The sequence below is a fragment of the Phalangium opilio genome, unplaced genomic scaffold (genome assembly GCF_054372755.1).
Source record: "Phalangium opilio isolate 3A_F unplaced genomic scaffold, DU_Popi_V2 ptg000041l_1, whole genome shotgun sequence".
Taxonomy (NCBI): Eukaryota; Metazoa; Arthropoda; class Arachnida; order Opiliones; family Phalangiidae; genus Phalangium; species Phalangium opilio.
Window position 1 is genome coordinate 6,529,237 of NW_028324165.1, and position 16,860 is coordinate 6,546,096.

Here is a 16,860-nt window from a genome sequence, read left to right on the forward strand (position 1 = left end):
ATAAGGCTGTAAATATTTAAAAATGACAAGCGTCACTCAAAAATTAGCTTTTAGTTCATTGCAGATATGAATAAAGCTCGTTAGGACCTATCAAATGAGACCAAGAACGTCAAAATTGGACGATCTGAAGCAATTAATTTTGTCTGTATATTATTTTCTTTCGAAATTCCATAATGACGTCACTACTTCCTATGCATTTCAAACGCTCATAATTCTCCAATTTACAGTCCGATTTCGTCAAAACTAATGTCATTTTGTAGCCTTAACTCTCGCCAATCTAAAGACCTTTATTTTTACCCTTGCACTGATCTCTTTAATTATTCCATAATGACGTCACCACGCAAACCATATAAATTTCAAAAGATCATAGCTCCCTTATTTACACATGGATTTCATCAAAACTGACGTCTTTTTGTAGCCCTAACTCTCTTCTATCAAAAGCCCGTCTTTCCTCCCCTCACACTAATTTATTTCACAATTCCATAATGACGTCACCACGCAAACCATGTAAATTTCAAACGATCATAGCTCCGTTATTTACAGACGGATTTCATCGAAACTGGTCTCATTCTGTAGCTCTAACTCTCTTTCATCAAAAGCCCTTTTCTCCTGTCCTCACACTAATTTATTTCGCAATTCCATGATGACGTCGCCACGCAAACGGTATAAATTTCAAATGATCATAGCTCCCTTATTTACAGATGGATTTCATCGAAACTGGTCTTATTTTGTAGCCCTAACTCTCTTCTACAAAAAGCCCCTTTCTCCTGCCCTCATACTAACTTATTTCACAATTCCATAATGACGTCACCACGAAAACCGCATAAATTTCAAACGATCATAGCTCCGTTATTTACAGACGGATTTCATCGAAACTGGTCTCATTGTGTAGCCCTAACTAAGCTCTATTCACAGCCGTAAACAAAGAAAAAACTGTAAACTTCCGATGACGCTTGCCCTTTGAGAAATTTAGAAAGCGTTAAAATATTTTTGATAAGAAGAAAAAATGTAAGATTTGAATGAATAATTAATAAAAAATATTTTAAAATTCGAATTTAGAGACGTAGAGAGCCCAAATGAAGCACGTGATAGAAAGAGTGAGAGATATTTCTGATTGAGATAGACAGCAGAAGGCCTGTAGATCATTATATATTTTTGATTTTTATAATGGAGCCTCTTTCCATATGATTAGATCATATCAGACACAAAGCACACGGAATACGGAACGGAACTGGTAACGTTGACGGGTGGACCATTGCATTGGGTTTTTTTAGATAATTATTTGGACGTACAGTAGAAGACAGTACGTTATAGTAGCGTTTCGCGTTTTACCTCGCCATCTAGTGAGGGACGACGCCGTATCGGAATTCAGTTCAACGTGATTCAAATTGGCCGAGATTTTGGGATTGATGGGCGAAACAGCTTCCTCCTCTTCCTCCGGGATGGTGTAGACCATCCCGGGATTGTGCTCGTAAAAAGACATGGCGTGCATCGCCGACGCTTCCGATTCTTCCAAATCTTCGTCACTGTCTTCTTCCTCCTTATACGGACGCGTCAATTGACCAAAGCCATGGGACGGGACAAGCCAGTGTTAAATTTCGAGGGATTAGGGTCAAGTCATAACAAGGGAATATCATGGTGACTCGAAAAAGGTTTCAACCTAGGTCGGACTGCGTAGAAGCTATCGGCGGGCGGGTAAAAATTATTTGAAATACGTCACAGGCACCACGTGACAACAAGATGCAAAGACTCCACATAGAGTGGGACTGGACACCTTGTCCTTGTTTTTCGCGAGATTGCAGCGCCAATTCTGCAAAGTGCTTGTATTTCGAAATAAAACGAACTAAGCTTCTTCGGTCACGTGCCTCTGACGTAATTCAAATAATTTTTACCCACCCGCCGATAGCTTCTTCTCAGTCCCTTTAACCAACGACATTCCCTACTTCTAAAATCAGCCATCGTGAATAATACCTCTCTGATCTCGTAATAGCGATGGTAGAGATATAATTCGGTAATATACCGTCCGTTTCTTACCGGTAATTTACCAAACACCGCCGTAAATTATCAATTTATATCAAATCGAAATATTGCAATGGCAAATTACTAAACCGTTTCCAAATTTTTGGGCTCAGAGTCAAAACCTTCTTTAGTAAAAAAGTGTACTAGAGTCGACTGACAGAGACATAAAAAATTGGACAATTTTGCTTCGGAGTCCAGTTTTCCCTCAATTTTCCATTAGATGGCGCTGTTTAAACCACCCAAACTAAGTATAAGTGCTTGCAATTCAACGTGGTTTAATTGACGTACACGTGAAAAAAATATTTACCATAAAATACCGACAGAAGGGTAATTTTATGTTTAGAAGAATGTGAAGCGGTAAATTACCGTTTTTAAAAAATACGGTAACTTCATATCTCAATCCTCCTTTAACGAAACTTAACCACGCCTCTATTCTGTTCTAGTTTGAAAGAGGAACATCTAAACGAAAATGTTGTTATAGTCTCTTTAATTTTGTCTCCTATTGACAATGCCTTTTCAATAATCCCATTATGGCAGACCCATACTTATGAATTATAGGGCTATGTTCTCAGTATTCAGTAAGACTTGCACTTACAAAGTATTGGAAGTTTGGAAGTGGTATCTTATAAACTTATGATAAACTAAGTGTTTTGGGGAAAAAAATATAACTTCTGAATCACCAAGATATTTCTCATATTGACCACCAATTACTCGAAATTGAACATCACCCACAAATGAGTTTCGTACCTCGCCTTCTCGTTCGTAATCTTCGTCCAGTTCGTACCGATTATGATCCGTTTCCCGTTGAGGTTGGGTCCCGTAAAAAAGGTCCGTTCGGGCTCTTTCCTCTTTGGTGGAAGCGCTACTACTACCACTACCACCACCACCACCGCCACCCACACTACCACTACTTCCGGTTGTGGTTCCGCTTCGTCTTCCGATTATTTCCTCGTCTTCTTCTTCTTCCTCTTCCTCTTCATCTTCCTCCTTTATGACCGTAGGAGGTCAGAGCGAATTGTATTGTGTTAAATTTTAGGTTGGAGTCAAGTGGTTAGTTGACAACCTTCTTGTCCAACAAGATTTAACACAGTTCCAACGTAAATCTTATCAGTGTCATTAGAAAGTAGGGAAGAGATTGGGCACTAAGTCAAAGTTGTTGCTTTGATTGGGGTTGCCGATAAGTCTGTTATAAATTAAGGGGATGTTCTTTGGGAAATCGATTTTGAGTCGAAAATATTCTGTACTTCTATCGCCATTTTGCCCTAAGGGACACTGTTTTCAAGTTAAACTTGGAGTGTTTAACGGATGACCCCTTTGAATTTAATAGCGAAACTGATTAAGGCAATGATTTCTAATTTAATTAAGGGGTCATCCTAAAAGACTCAAATCAATCATAACTCGAAAACAGTGTCCCTTGTGGCAAAATAGCGATAGAAGTCACATTTTCGATTCAAAATCGATTTCCCAAAGAACTTGCGCCTTAATTTATGGCAAACTTATCAGAAACAACCTGTATATAAGGAACTTGTGATTCGCTCCCGTAGACTTAATGGGTTGTGAAAACCAACTCTGAGTGAGATCAGTAGCGTTTGTCATTACCTTTCGAATGACAAAGCCTTCCCAAAAATGACACCGATAAGAAATACGATGAAAATTCACTTCCGCCTACCTCTTCCTCTTCATCTTCGTCTTCCTCATATTCATCCTCATCTTCGTCGTCATCTTCTAAGGATCTTCTCGATGCCGACTTCCGTTTTTCACTACTATCCCTTCTACTTCCGGCGGAAGTGATACGTTCATCTTCTCGCCTACCCCCAGAAACTACGCGATCTTCATTTTCCCGTCTATTACCGGTTATGATACGATCATCACTATCACGTCTACTTCCGCCGCCACCACTGGAAATAATAATTCGTTCTTCATCCCGCCTATTTCCGCCACCGGAGCCGGAAGTAAGACGTTGTTCGTTCTCTTCGAAAGAGCGCCTGGAAGTTAACCCGTTAGTTTTATTGGCTTCCTCTTCGAATCGACGTTTTTTCTCGTCTTCCAGTCGACGTTTCTTATCATCTTCTTCGAGGGACAACCTTCTAATTCCGCCGTTTATGTTTTTCACTTCCGTTTCGCGTTCGCGTTCACGTTCACGTTCTTCCTCGTAAGAAGATCGCCTTTTTTGTAATAATATTTGTTCCTCTTCTTCGCGTCGACGTTTGGCGTTTATTTCTCCGGAAGCGTTCTCTTCCGGTCTCTGTTTCCGGTTACTGCTCGTTTCCGATTGGTTATTGGGGTGGTGGGAAGTCTGACGTTGTTGCGGTTGTTGTTGTTGTTGTTGGGGTTGCGGTTTTTCGGTTGATGATTGATGTTGGTGATGACTTTGCTGTCTCCCGTGCCCCGTAACTAAGTCATCTACTGCGGGATGATTCGGTGGATACTCACGTGACTTTGGGTCCTCGCGACGATCGTGATCTTGCAACTGTAGTTTAGGGTCAATGGGGTTTTTAAAAGAAAATTAAAAGAAAGGTAGTTAGAGAAATGATGAGACCCATGAGATCACTAATTTTGATTTCCATAACATACTAAATTTAATTTGCGAAAAGAACAAGGATTTCATTTATGGAAAATTTAAGTAATGCCAAAAACCCATACAAGACCCGAGAGAGTTAGATTTCCATGATTTCATACTTTTGTGATGGGTCCTTGAACGCTCTCTGGTCCTGTATGGCTCTTAGTACTGTTATTATCTAATAACTTAAACTGAGGGTGAAAAGGAAAATCATGTGATTTTTATTGTTTCTACTGCTAATTTTAAAACCAATCTGCATAGTGAAACATACTCTGAATGACTTTAAAATCCAAATTAGTTTGAGATTTCATGGTTAATTTGAAATTAGCCCCTCCGACCAATCGAGGAACGCCGTGCCTTCTTGTTAACAAAATTCACGTGGCACGCACACTCCATGATGAAAGAATGATATTTAGCACGAGATTCTATAAAATTGCACATCATGTGGCAAAACTGGCAATAATGGCGCGAGATATAAGCAAGTAGCCCACTTAGCCTTGCGAAACCGTATCGTTACTGTTTTAAGTTCGTAAATCATCCGAAAGAGGGCACCCATTACCTAAGTGCGAAAGCATCCTTTAGGAAAACGTAATCAGATGGCGTTCTGTTCGTATTTGGATACGTGACGTTACGTTAACGATATGGTTTCACAAGGCTTAGTGGACTACATGCTATAGAGCGTGCCACGAAAATTCAGTTAACAAGAAGGCAAGGCGTTACGCGATTGGTCTGAGGTGCTAATTTTAAATTACCTATGAAATCTGTAGAAAACTAATTTTAATTTGAAAATGATTCTGTTTTAATATTTAGATTAGTCTTATAATTTGTAGAAGAATCCAGAATTGATAAAAAAGTCACTTGATTGTCCATTTCACCCTCCCTTTAAAAACAATTTTATAATACTTCCAAAAAGCTAAAATTTTGTCAAAATATAGAAGGAAGAAAAGAATGAACATACCTTTTCCTGCGAAGTTCCCCTCATAAGCATTTGTTGATTCTTGGCGGTTTGACCATCAGGAGCGTGTCGATCCCCATTCACGGCATACCCTGACCTTTGACCTTGATTTCCGCGCCCTTCCTCGGAATGGTGGCGCGCTAGTCTCTCCCTTTCAGCCTTCTGTCTGGACCCCTTACTTTTGGCACAGTCGTTACAGGCCCATACCGTATTCTGTAACAAAAAATAACAAGAACGAAAAATTAGTTTTACATAATATTAACAGCTACGTGTGTTAACCTAACTCTAAAAAATACCACTTCATAATGTTATTAAACCCTCACAGAGATTTCTATGAAATTTCATACTGAATATTATGTAGGAAATCACCACCAAGCCAACACTATTAACCGGAAGTTAAAATATTATTTTCGTTTCCACGGATAAGCGCCATTAAAATGGGATCGAAATTTTCTGTTAACCATTTTTTAATCGAATTATATAGGATAAATAGCATCAAAATTATTAGTAAAACTAATCACATAATTACAATGATTTTATAAAGTTTCAAAAGTTGACATCGAAGCCTAAGACTTTTTAATAAAAGAACAAAAAATGGGTATTTAGCTCATATATTAACCTTTTAACAAAATAATGTAGTTTTATCTACGAAGAGAGGTTCTAACAAAAGTGGAGAAGCCTTCAATTACTGATAGCAGAAGTGAGATGAGACCAGAAGTACTGAGCTAACCAAATTCTTCACTCGGCGAAAGTGAATATTCTTGATAACACAAGAACGGTTGGCCCTCTGGTAGCGGTTTCTGAATTTTCCCCAAAACGTGAGACGCTAGACGGCAGAACTAGATTCAAGGAGCCACGTCCGTGTTCGGCCGCTTTAGGTTGAGGGGAAGGGGGTAGGAAATGTTTTTGGAACTCGACCAATTTTTTTCTCAGTAGTGTAGCCGCGTGGGAAGCGGCATAAAATCCTCAAATTTGTTCACTAGTGCCAGGATCTACTATCAATGCTAGAGCCCTTCACTTCTAGTCTCATCTCACTTCTGCTGATAGGAATTTACGAGTTGAACTGTATAATTGTGACCCTTTCATTCTCTATTCGAGCTGGCTACGGGATTAGCCAAGAATAGTGCGACCCTATAATAGTCAACGTGAACACGATTATTGCAATAAGTACGAGCTCGGAGTTATTTTAGTAGAGCTTTTATTTCCAAAATATTTTCGTGTATACGAGCTTCACAGTTCACACACACACACAAACCAAAAGCCACAATAAACTCCGTTCCAATAAGCTACGTTAGTTTTTTAGTAACTTCACACGTAGATAAAAATCAACTCAATTGATTTTTCGTTTCGGATTAAAAATTGTGCAAGGTCTTTTACAATTAAACGTTTTCGGAATTAAAAACAGTCACAGAATAAAGCTAGAACTTTTAGGTGGGTTATTACAAATTTTAATCAAAAGCATCCCACCAACTGTTCAATTTTAAAAGACATTTGTTACAGTCTGACAGTGTTTATTTTTTCCATAATTATTGAGGGTGTGAGCCTTTCCTGAATGTGGTGCAATATCAGGTCGACTCGTGGCGAAGTCGGGCAAGCCCGTTAAACTCCGCCCAGTTCCAAAAATCGAGTTAATATCGAAGGGTCCCAATGGAACCCGATCAGATATTAAGCTGATCAGAACAGATACTACACATGATCTTAGCCAAAAGGCCGAGAAGCGATACCAATTACACGGCTAATTAAGACTAAATATTTCATTAATTAATGCTTACTAATTAATTAAATATGAAACTGAAGTGCTGGAAATTATAGTGAAAGGCAATTAACTGGATGAAAACGGTTGATTAAGGTTCAATATTTAATTAATTAACATTAACCAAGTGAGTAAATAAGCAAAATTATGGAAATTATTATTATTAAAATTATCCACAATATCCAAGAAATTAATTAAAATTATCCACAATATCCAAGAAATTAATTAAAATTATCCACAATATCCAAGAAATTAATTAAAATTATCCACAATATTTAAGAAATTAATTAAAATTATCCACAATATTAAAGAAATTAATTAAAATTATATAACAATGTTTAGATATTTCCCCGGAAGATATGATGTGTCTTCATCCTCATCTTGTGAAATTGAATAGAATGTCTAAGGCAAAATTAACGAGTCTTAAACCTTCATCTGACACATTATTTAAATAATTGAGTGAGTACGTTTTAAGAAACAAAATGTTTCCAAGCCCGAGAAATAATCCCGAGTTTCCCGAGTAAAAATATACGAGCTTTCGGGGTTTTTAACTTGTCGTAAAATTTGAAACGATTTTGACGTTGTAATCCATTACCTACCTAGTCAGTTAAAGACTTGGGAGGAGCTAAATTAATATTGAAAAACCGGATTTTCTATTTGATTTTGGGTCTTATCCAAGTTCAACAATTCAACTCAATAGATGATTCCATTAATTACCAACACAAAGTACGGGGAGGTTATTTTGAGTCAAAAATGTTATATGACATTTTGGCCTATGGGCAATCCTAAATAAGTCATATTAGAGTGTTAGACAGATGAAACGTAAATTTAGGTAAAAAGTTAAGGCATGATCGAGTGAGCTATGGCCAAGAAAAGGCCCTAATGAGGTGGCGCCATCTCGATAGACACTAACCAACGAATTTGCAAATAAAAACCCGCGAACCTTTTAGTCGTTGTCACGTGTCTAATTAAGCGAGCAATGCGACTTCTACCGACGCAAACGCAAGATTTTAGTCTAGTCTAAACGGGCCTTAACAGTAATATATTATTTTCTTAGCAAGAGTTACTCAATCTTTATGCTAAATCGATTTTCAACGATTTTAAAGTTTCATATTTTAAGCTCTACACTACCACTTTACGCGATTTGATTTTAAAGACCATACTCAAAAATGAAGGCCTAATCCTTCACAATTTGAGTTTCAATTTCTTGAATTAACATATTGCAATGTTTTGCATATTTTAATAAATAAAACATTTTCCCAAAAGGCAGGTCGGTCGGTATTTGGACCACGAGTTTTATAAATTACCTCTGAGAAAGCTGTACCTGTTTAAAACATACTTATACAAAATTATAATAAATTGAAACTTTACTTTGACTTTTCAGTCCGTCGTGATTCAAATAAAAGTTCGGTGTTTAACTTGAATGTATTTAAAACACGTGACTTATAATATATATCTATACCCAAGAGAAAAAAACCAACCAAGGACGATAAAGCAAGGAAAGTTTGGTTTAACCAAGAAGTGATATCTAGTTTATTAGGGAGAAGGTATAAGATGCCTAATTATTCGCGCGCCATAGAGCCAGTCTCCCTTATAACTGTGAGGTCACCTAACAATCTCCTATCGTCCGCGATAATGTGCTACTGCGCATTTTTTAGACACATCATACTGCAGACGACAATTTTCAGTTTGGCCTCTGACGGTCATTACGCTGGGAAATGATTTGTTGCTTGCGTTGCGATCATGCGCAGTTAAAACGAAAGCGGCCTGATAAGTTTCACGAAGAAAAGGGTGTTTTGTGGCGTAAATTAAGGGGGATGTTTGTTCTTTGGGAAATCGATTTTGAGTAGAAAATGTAACTTTTATCGCAATTTTGCCCTAAGGGACACTGTTTTCCAGTTATGATTGGAGTGTTTTACGGATGACCCCTTAAATTTAATTAAGAAACTGATTTAGACAATGATTTCTAATACAGGGTGTTTCTGAAAAGTCCATCACAAATTAAGGGGCGTGTTTATGGGACCAAACTGAGCGGAAAGTACCAAAGAACATGGGGTGTACAACATTTTGTTACGGAGATATGGCCTTCCAAACATTCGCCCCTAAAACAAGGAAATATCCAAAAATGAGGAGTAACATTTAAGACCGAATAACCAGCTTGTTTAAAATTACTAGACAATTTCAATAGCCTTTAATCGAACAATTGATTTCTACCTTTACTAATCAGAAGCGTATAAATGAGTAGAAGTATGCCTACGGTGGTAATGTAAAATTAATCCCAAGTGACATGATGTTTCAAGATCTTCCCAGCACCAAGTAAAATGGTTCTGATTGAAGGGACTTTTATAAGCACAGCGTAAACAACGTTATTTTCAGGAATTAGTCCAAATGTCCACGGGCGGCATTACAAAAACGAGGCAGTCTTTCGAATGATACTTGGACATGTTGGAAGATCCCTGGCTTGTTCCTGTTATCTCAAACCGTAAAAAGCTACGCAAATCTTCATCATCACGGACAACACTCTTGTACGTTAGGTATGACCTTGAGAAAACCTAAAAGGACATCTCGAATGTATTTGAAAAACCCATCTCCAATTAAGGGGCGTGTTGTTTGTTTCCAACAGAGTAAACTCGCCCAGAGAACAATTACAATGCAGAGCCACGTTTCGGCGTTAATGGCCCACAAAGGTGGTCCCAAAAACAAGAACAAACTTTAATTTGTTTCGTTCAGTAAGTGTTTCATGTGTCATAGATAAAACGCCATGATTAATGCACGAAGAAAATGAATTTATTGACAAGTTTTAACATTTAATTGCAACTAGTTACAAAATATGTTCAAAGTGTTCACCACCCGCGTTAAGGCACACATTAGCACGTCTTACAAATGATTCCCTTACACGTTGAAAAATGCCTGGAGTTTCGCGAATTGTTTGACAGCCGTGAATTATTCGTCGACGTAGCTCTTCAACATCGGGCACTTCAGTCTGATAAACTAAGTCTTTCAGGTGGCCCCAAAGAAAGAAATCACAAGGGTTCAGATCGGGTGATCGAGCAGGCCACTCCACAGGTCCACCTCGACCTAACCACCGCAAAGGGAAGGTCGCGTTAAGATAATTTCGGACCGCGATGCTGAAATGTGGTGGTGCACCATCGTGCATGAACCACATTCTGTTTACCAAACCTAAGGGTACGTCTTCGAGTAGTTCCGGTAAATCGTCCCGTAAGAACTGCAAGTAAGCCACACCGTTTAACCTGGGCTCTAGGAAATTTGGCCCAATTAAATTGTCACCCACAATACCACACCACACGTTTAAACTGAATTGTACTTGGTGACTTCTAACGCAAGTTGCGTGGGGGTTTAGCTGGGACCATTGATGTTTATTATGTAAGTTAATAATACCATCCCGTGAAAAGTTAGCTTCGTCAGTAACCAACAAATCCCGTGGGAAATCGATATCGTTTACTTTAGCCAGAAACCACTGACAAAACGCCGTGCGTCGTGGGTAGTCCGCTGGATTCAAACCTTGAACTTTTTGAACATGGAAAGGATGAAACCGGTGGCTTCTGAGGATTTTCCACACGAGCGTGTGGTTTACGCCTAATCGGCGACCAACTTGGCGGGTACTTGATTCAGGCTCGTCCTCGAAAATGGTGGAACTTCGTCTTCTACGGCCTCTGGGATGGCTCTCGCTCTAGGTTGAGGTCCAGCCGGTTGGATTCGTCCATCTTGCCTCAAACGTCTGTCCACAGCCTCGAACGTCAGTCGATTTGGTAGTCGCCTCTGCGGAAATCTTTCCTGATACAAGCGTACAGCTGCAGCGGCATTCCCCTCGGCTAGTCCATACATTAGGTGCATATCCGCATATTCGGCATTTGTGAAGAAAGGCATTGTAACAGACTTCGTTGAATTATGAGTTTAATAAAACAAACACATGTACGTGAAACCTCTTTTATTCCTTTCTTAAAAAACATAGTGCTCTGTTTTAGTGCTCTGTTTTTTAAGAATAGGCGAAGTTCTCACTATTTTCGAGGACGATCCAAAAACAAGCAGCCGCCAATTGGTTTGCTGATTAAGAAAAAACCACACGCAACTTGCGTTAGAATTCACAAAGTACAATTCAGCTTAAACGTGTGGTGTAGTATTGTGGGTGACAATTTAATTGGGCCATATTTCCTAGAGCCCAGGTTAAACGGTGTGGCTTACTTGTAGTTCTTACGGGACGATTTACCAGAACTACTCGAAGACGTACCCTTAGGTTTAATAAACAGAATGTGGTTCATGCACGATGGTGCACCACCACATTTCAGCATCGCGGTCCGAAAACTTGTCAATAACATTTTCTTTGTGCATTAATCATGGCGTTTTATCTATGACACATGAAATACTTACTGAACGAAACAAATTAAAGTTTGTTCTTTTGTTTGGGACCACCTTTGTGGGCCATTAACGCCGAAACGTGGCTCTGCATTGTAATTGTTCTCTGGGCGAGTTTACTCTGTTGGAAACAAACAACACGCCCCTTAATTGGAGATGGGTTTTTCAAATACATTCGAGATGTCCTTTTAGGTTTTCTCAAGGTCATACCTAACGTACAAGAGTGTTGTCCGTGATGATGAAGATTTGCGTAGCTTTTTACGGTTTGAGATAACAGGAACAAGCCAGGGATCTTCCAACATGTCCAAGTATCATTCGAAAGACTGCCTCGTTTTTGTAATGCCGCCCGTGGACATTTGGACTAATTCCTGAAAATAACGTTGTTAACGCTGTGCTAATAAAAGTCCCTTCAATCAGAACCATTTTACTTGGTGCTGGGAAGATCTTGAAACATCATGTCACTTGGGATTAATTTTACATTACCACCGTAGGCATACTTCTACTCATTTATACGCTTCTGATTAGTAAAGGTAGAAATCAATTGTTCGATTAAAGGCTATTGAAATTGTCTAGTAATTTTAAACAAGCTGGTTAGTCGGTCTTAAGTGTTACTCCTCATTTTTGGATATTTCCTTGTTTTAGGGGCGAATGTTTGGAAGGCCATATCTCCGTAACAAAATGTTGTACACCCCATGTTCTTTGGTACTTTTCGCTCAGTTTGGTCCCATAAACACGCCCCTTAATTTGTGATGGACTTTTCAGAAACACCCTGTATAATTAAGGGGTCATCCCTAAAACACCCATCAAATCGTAACTGGAGATAAAAGTTAAAATGGAGATAGAAGTTAAGACATTTTCGACTCAAAATCGATTTCCCAAAGAACAAACATCCCCCTTAATTTATGCCACCAGACCATGAGTTAATAATATGTTAGCTCCCTAGGGAGCTAACATATTATTAACTCATGACCAGACTTATTAGAAACACCATGTATATGCTTTTGGTTTATTTAAGTCGCTTTGCACCAGACCCCCAACATATTAAACATATTTTCAAAAATCAAGGCTTAATTGGTGCTCAAAATATAAAGTTGCGTGTTCCAGCGAACACCTGAGAAATATACTCCTTGATTTACTCTCTTGACCTGTTTCATATATACATGCGGTGTCCCTTACTCCTATTTAGCAAACGAAGCGTCCCAGACATCGTAATTCAAGATAACCAGCCAGCTCTTTGGACTACACGACATGGAACAAATGTAATTTTTATCTAACGAGAACCTAGCTGCACTGCATAGCGAAAGAAGACAAGGTGACTTGTCATTGTTATTAAAGGCAAGGGTTTCGTCGTCAGACTAATGAGATCGTTATTTAAGTTAAAATAGGGTCGTAATCAAAATTTGGCAAACTGATAATGAAGTCCAGTTCAACCTCACTTTGCCCTGAATATAAAGTCAACCGTAAAGATATAAAAACCCGGTGAAAATACGTTATTCGGATTGAATTAGAGTATGAAGGTACCATAAGTTTATAAGACATGTTCCATAAGTATGACGCTTCCCATACTTCGTAAACCCAGAGACTTACAGCTCGAGCTAGTTCGAGAACGACGAAAGCGAGAATTGGTGTAGTAAATTTTGCAGGACTTCTATCTTCCCATTTAGTCTGCATTACTAAGCCTTTGACAGAACCCCAGTCACCAGGCGTCGCTTTACCTCGAATCTATGACCTACCTCACTCACTTCACGACACAGTTTGTAAGCAGTGACAAACTTATGGAACATATCTTATAAACTTATGCTATGACCTGGAAAAAAACTGAAAACTGGTACAGTCAAAATATGAACCAATGAAGAGTTAGGATGGGACTGAGCACGTAAAACCATCGAACAAAACCTTTCTGCGCATTGCCTTCATTTCAATAAATACACACACAAAAACTGTCGCGACAAAATTAATGTTTAGTGATAAGAAAAGACCATTTTAATAGCGGTCAATAATTAGCAAAATAAAAAATCTTATGGTTTATAAAGGCCATCCTGAAATTGCATTAACTTAAAAGTTAAAAATCAGCCAAGGCTTAACGATAAACGAAATTGTATTAGTTTTATCAGCGTTGCATACTGATCTTGAAGTTTTATGATCAGTCTCATAGGGATAGGAACGCGCTGGGTTAAATTGCTTTATTTTTGGCAGACATAACGTTTTTTTAGCAGACAAGTAACGTTGCAATGATAACTATGCCAAACTATAGGTATTGTAACAGCGATAAGTTTGACACTCAATGAAATACGTTGCAGTTTATGATCAGTCAGTCAGGATTTTATCAAAATTAATCATATATATTAATTAATTAAATAATCATATACACTAATGAATTAAATAATCATATATGCTAATGAATTAAATAATCATATAAACACATAAATTAATCATACAAACATATGAATTAAACATACGAGCACATGAATTAATCATACAAGCACATGAATTAATCATACAAGCACATGAATTAATCATACAAGCACATGAATTAATCATACAAACACACGAATAAACCAATCAAGCACATAAATTAATCATACAAATAGATGAATTATTGATACAAGCACACGAATTAATCATAAAAGCACATAAATTAATCATACAAGCACATCAATTAATCACGAAAACACGATGAATTAGTCAATATACTCGTAAATTAAACAAATATGCTGCTTAATTGATCCCTCATATACCCATGAATGAATACTGTTGTAGTCACTGTCGAATTCGTGCTTTTAGTTACATAAATCTTTCTATAATTTTGAGCATTTAAATTCTACTATTTGGCTAATTAACTAGCGTTAATTAAATAAATTTTTATGCTTAATTAACCGTGTAATTAGTATCGCTTCTCGGCCTTTTGGCTAAGATCATGTGTAGTATCTGTTCTGATCAGCTTAATATCTGATCGGGTTCCATTGGGACCCTTCGATATTAACTCGATTTTTGAAATGGGGCGAAGTTTAACGGGCTTGCCCGACTTCGCCACGAGTCGACCTGATATTGCACTACATTCGGGATCGGCTCACACCTAATAATTCAAAATTAAACGCATTTACAATATTCACTGGTTTGGTAGAAAAACTATTGGGTAAAGACCAGGGGGGCCCATACGCGCTTTTCTCGCGTCGAGTTTTCGATTTTCCAGACAACCAGCGCGTTGGTTTACAAAGCTAGCACGGAGGGGTTTATAAAATCTCTTACGTATGTCTGTCAGCCATCCAGTCTTTTCAGAAACAGCGTTATAGTGCAAATGTTGTACAAATAATTTTTGTGCGAGTATTTTTTAATTATGAATTTTAGTTGATCGGTTAATGTGTTTATAAGAGTAAAAATAAATATAAATATAGGCACAGTAAATTTCATAAAATCCATTTATTTCACAGACTGTTTAATTACTTTGGAAGTTGGAATAAAGTTTTATTTCAGGTGCCTGCACATGGTACAAAATAACAATAACTATTCTAGTATATTAATTAGTGCAAACTATTGATCATAATAATTATAATTGATTATTATTAATATTATAATTATTCTATCCCGTGAAACATGACAAGCTGAATCGACCGGTGCCCAATTTTTTGCGCATATACAGACCTTGGGTAAAGACAATATTTCAAAAGCTAGCAAATAATCCATGGTTACTACTTGGAATACGTAAATCCCATGTTAATTTCTATGCGGGTTTTATGGGCGGTTACATTCAGGATCGGCTCACAATAATTAACTCAAAATTAAACACGATTACACTAATTATTATCCGGCGTAAAAGTAGGTTCAAGAAAAGAGATCACATTGGCTGAATTACGCGTTTTATTCAAGGAGATATAACGTCCGCATTCAACTATGGTTTTAAAACTCCCCTTTTTTTGAATAAAAAGTTGAAGGATTTGAAGAGTCGGAGTTGTCTAAAACTTTTATTTATTTCAAAATTCCCTAACTTTTCCAGGTTTTTCTCCGACTCTTTATTTAAAGTAAATTTCTCTAACCAGTTTTAATCGCGCCATTATTTGTAGTAAAAACAAATTAATGTATTCTTAATTTACGTAATTTCATATTTCCGTAATTTTGCTTACATTAATTAATACAGTTAATTACGAAGTATTTAAACTAATAATCCTTCTAAATAATTATTAGATTCAAGATAATCTATAATTTTTCGTAATCAACTTCCTTATTTAATTAATTAATAAGCGTTAATTAATGAAATATTTAATCTTAATTAGCCGAGGATATTTTGAAAACCTCTATTCTCGTTAGATAAACAAAGTCAATCTTGCTTATTTTTAAATGTACAAATTTCTCTTTCGACTAAACCGTCTCTTATCTCTAACCGGACTAAGTTCCGTTCAATCTTTAGTTAATTAATTAGCGTTAATTAATTAAATATTTAATCTTAATTAACCGTGTAATTAGTATCGCTTCTCGGCCTTTTGGCTAAGATCATGTGTAGTATCTGTTCTGATCAGCTTAATATCTGATCGGGTTCCGTTGGGACCCTTCGATATTAACTCGATTTTTGGAACTGGGCGAAGTTGAACGGGCTTGCCCGACTTCGCCACGAGTCGACCTGATATTGCACTACATTCAGGATCGGCTCACACCCTCAACAATCAAATCAAAAATAAACCCTATTACACTAATTATTATACGGTTACAAGAGAAGAAATCGCCTAGGTGAATTACACGTATACTTTGAAGAGATGTTAAGTTCGACTTCAACTCGGATAATAAAACTCAAGGGTTTTTTTCTCGATTAAAAAGTTAAAGGATTTAAAGATTCGGAGTTCTACCAAATTTTTCATTTATTACTTGTAAATCATGTGATTATTTCCGATTTTCCAAAGATTTTATGTGATTTCCAGTCATTATGGGGGGTTTCTGATTACCGTTGATTACCCCCAATTATGATTTTCCAAGAATTCTAGAAATCAAGTAATCGATTTCTGCCATTTTGTACACCTCATTATTCAAGTTACTAACCCCTCGGTTGTAATCAAGCAATTGAAACCGGCATACTTATATTTGCTATGTTCATTACTTGCATTTCTTGTCAAACTATCTATATATCTATATAAATCAAAGTCCTGACTGACTGATTGATTGACTGCCCTGAAAATTTGCAGGAACGTTACACATAAGTAGTAGGCGCGT

At 37.4% G+C, this 16,860-nt stretch overlaps 1 protein-coding gene and 3 non-coding genes across 12 annotated transcripts in view; 2 read left to right on the forward strand and 2 right to left on the reverse strand.

Moving 5' to 3' along the window:
* Positions 1 to 16,860, reverse strand: part of LOC149679606 (uncharacterized) — a 142,138-nt gene that overhangs the window by 47,939 nt on the left and 77,339 nt on the right. For 7 of the 9 annotated variants that reach the window (XR_016365847.1, XR_016365846.1, XR_016365848.1 and 4 more), the window contains exons 3-6: positions 5,538 to 5,747; positions 3,689 to 4,489; positions 2,752 to 3,006; positions 1,333 to 1,540 (exon numbers count right to left, since the gene is read on the reverse strand). Coding sequence is in view for 6 of the 9 variants with exons in the window: in XM_089835430.1 (XP_089691556.1) it covers positions 1,333 to 1,540; positions 2,752 to 3,006; positions 3,689 to 4,489; positions 5,538 to 5,747 (1,474 nt within the window). In the remaining 3 variants the exon portion in view is untranslated. The remainder of the gene's footprint in view (positions 1 to 1,332; positions 1,541 to 2,751; positions 3,007 to 3,688; positions 4,490 to 5,537; positions 5,748 to 16,860) is intronic. The other 2 variants (XM_089835429.1, XM_089835432.1) reach the window with 2 other exon arrangements.
* Positions 7,067 to 7,256, reverse strand: LOC149679614 (U2 spliceosomal RNA). The gene has a single exon (XR_016365964.1). It is a non-coding gene; the product is annotated as a U2 spliceosomal RNA (small nuclear RNA).
* On the forward strand, positions 14,551 to 14,740 carry LOC149679615 (U2 spliceosomal RNA). Its single transcript, XR_016365955.1, has one exon. It is a non-coding gene; the product is annotated as a U2 spliceosomal RNA (small nuclear RNA).
* Positions 16,124 to 16,313, forward strand: LOC149679616 (U2 spliceosomal RNA). The gene has a single exon (XR_016365958.1). It is a non-coding gene; the product is annotated as a U2 spliceosomal RNA (small nuclear RNA).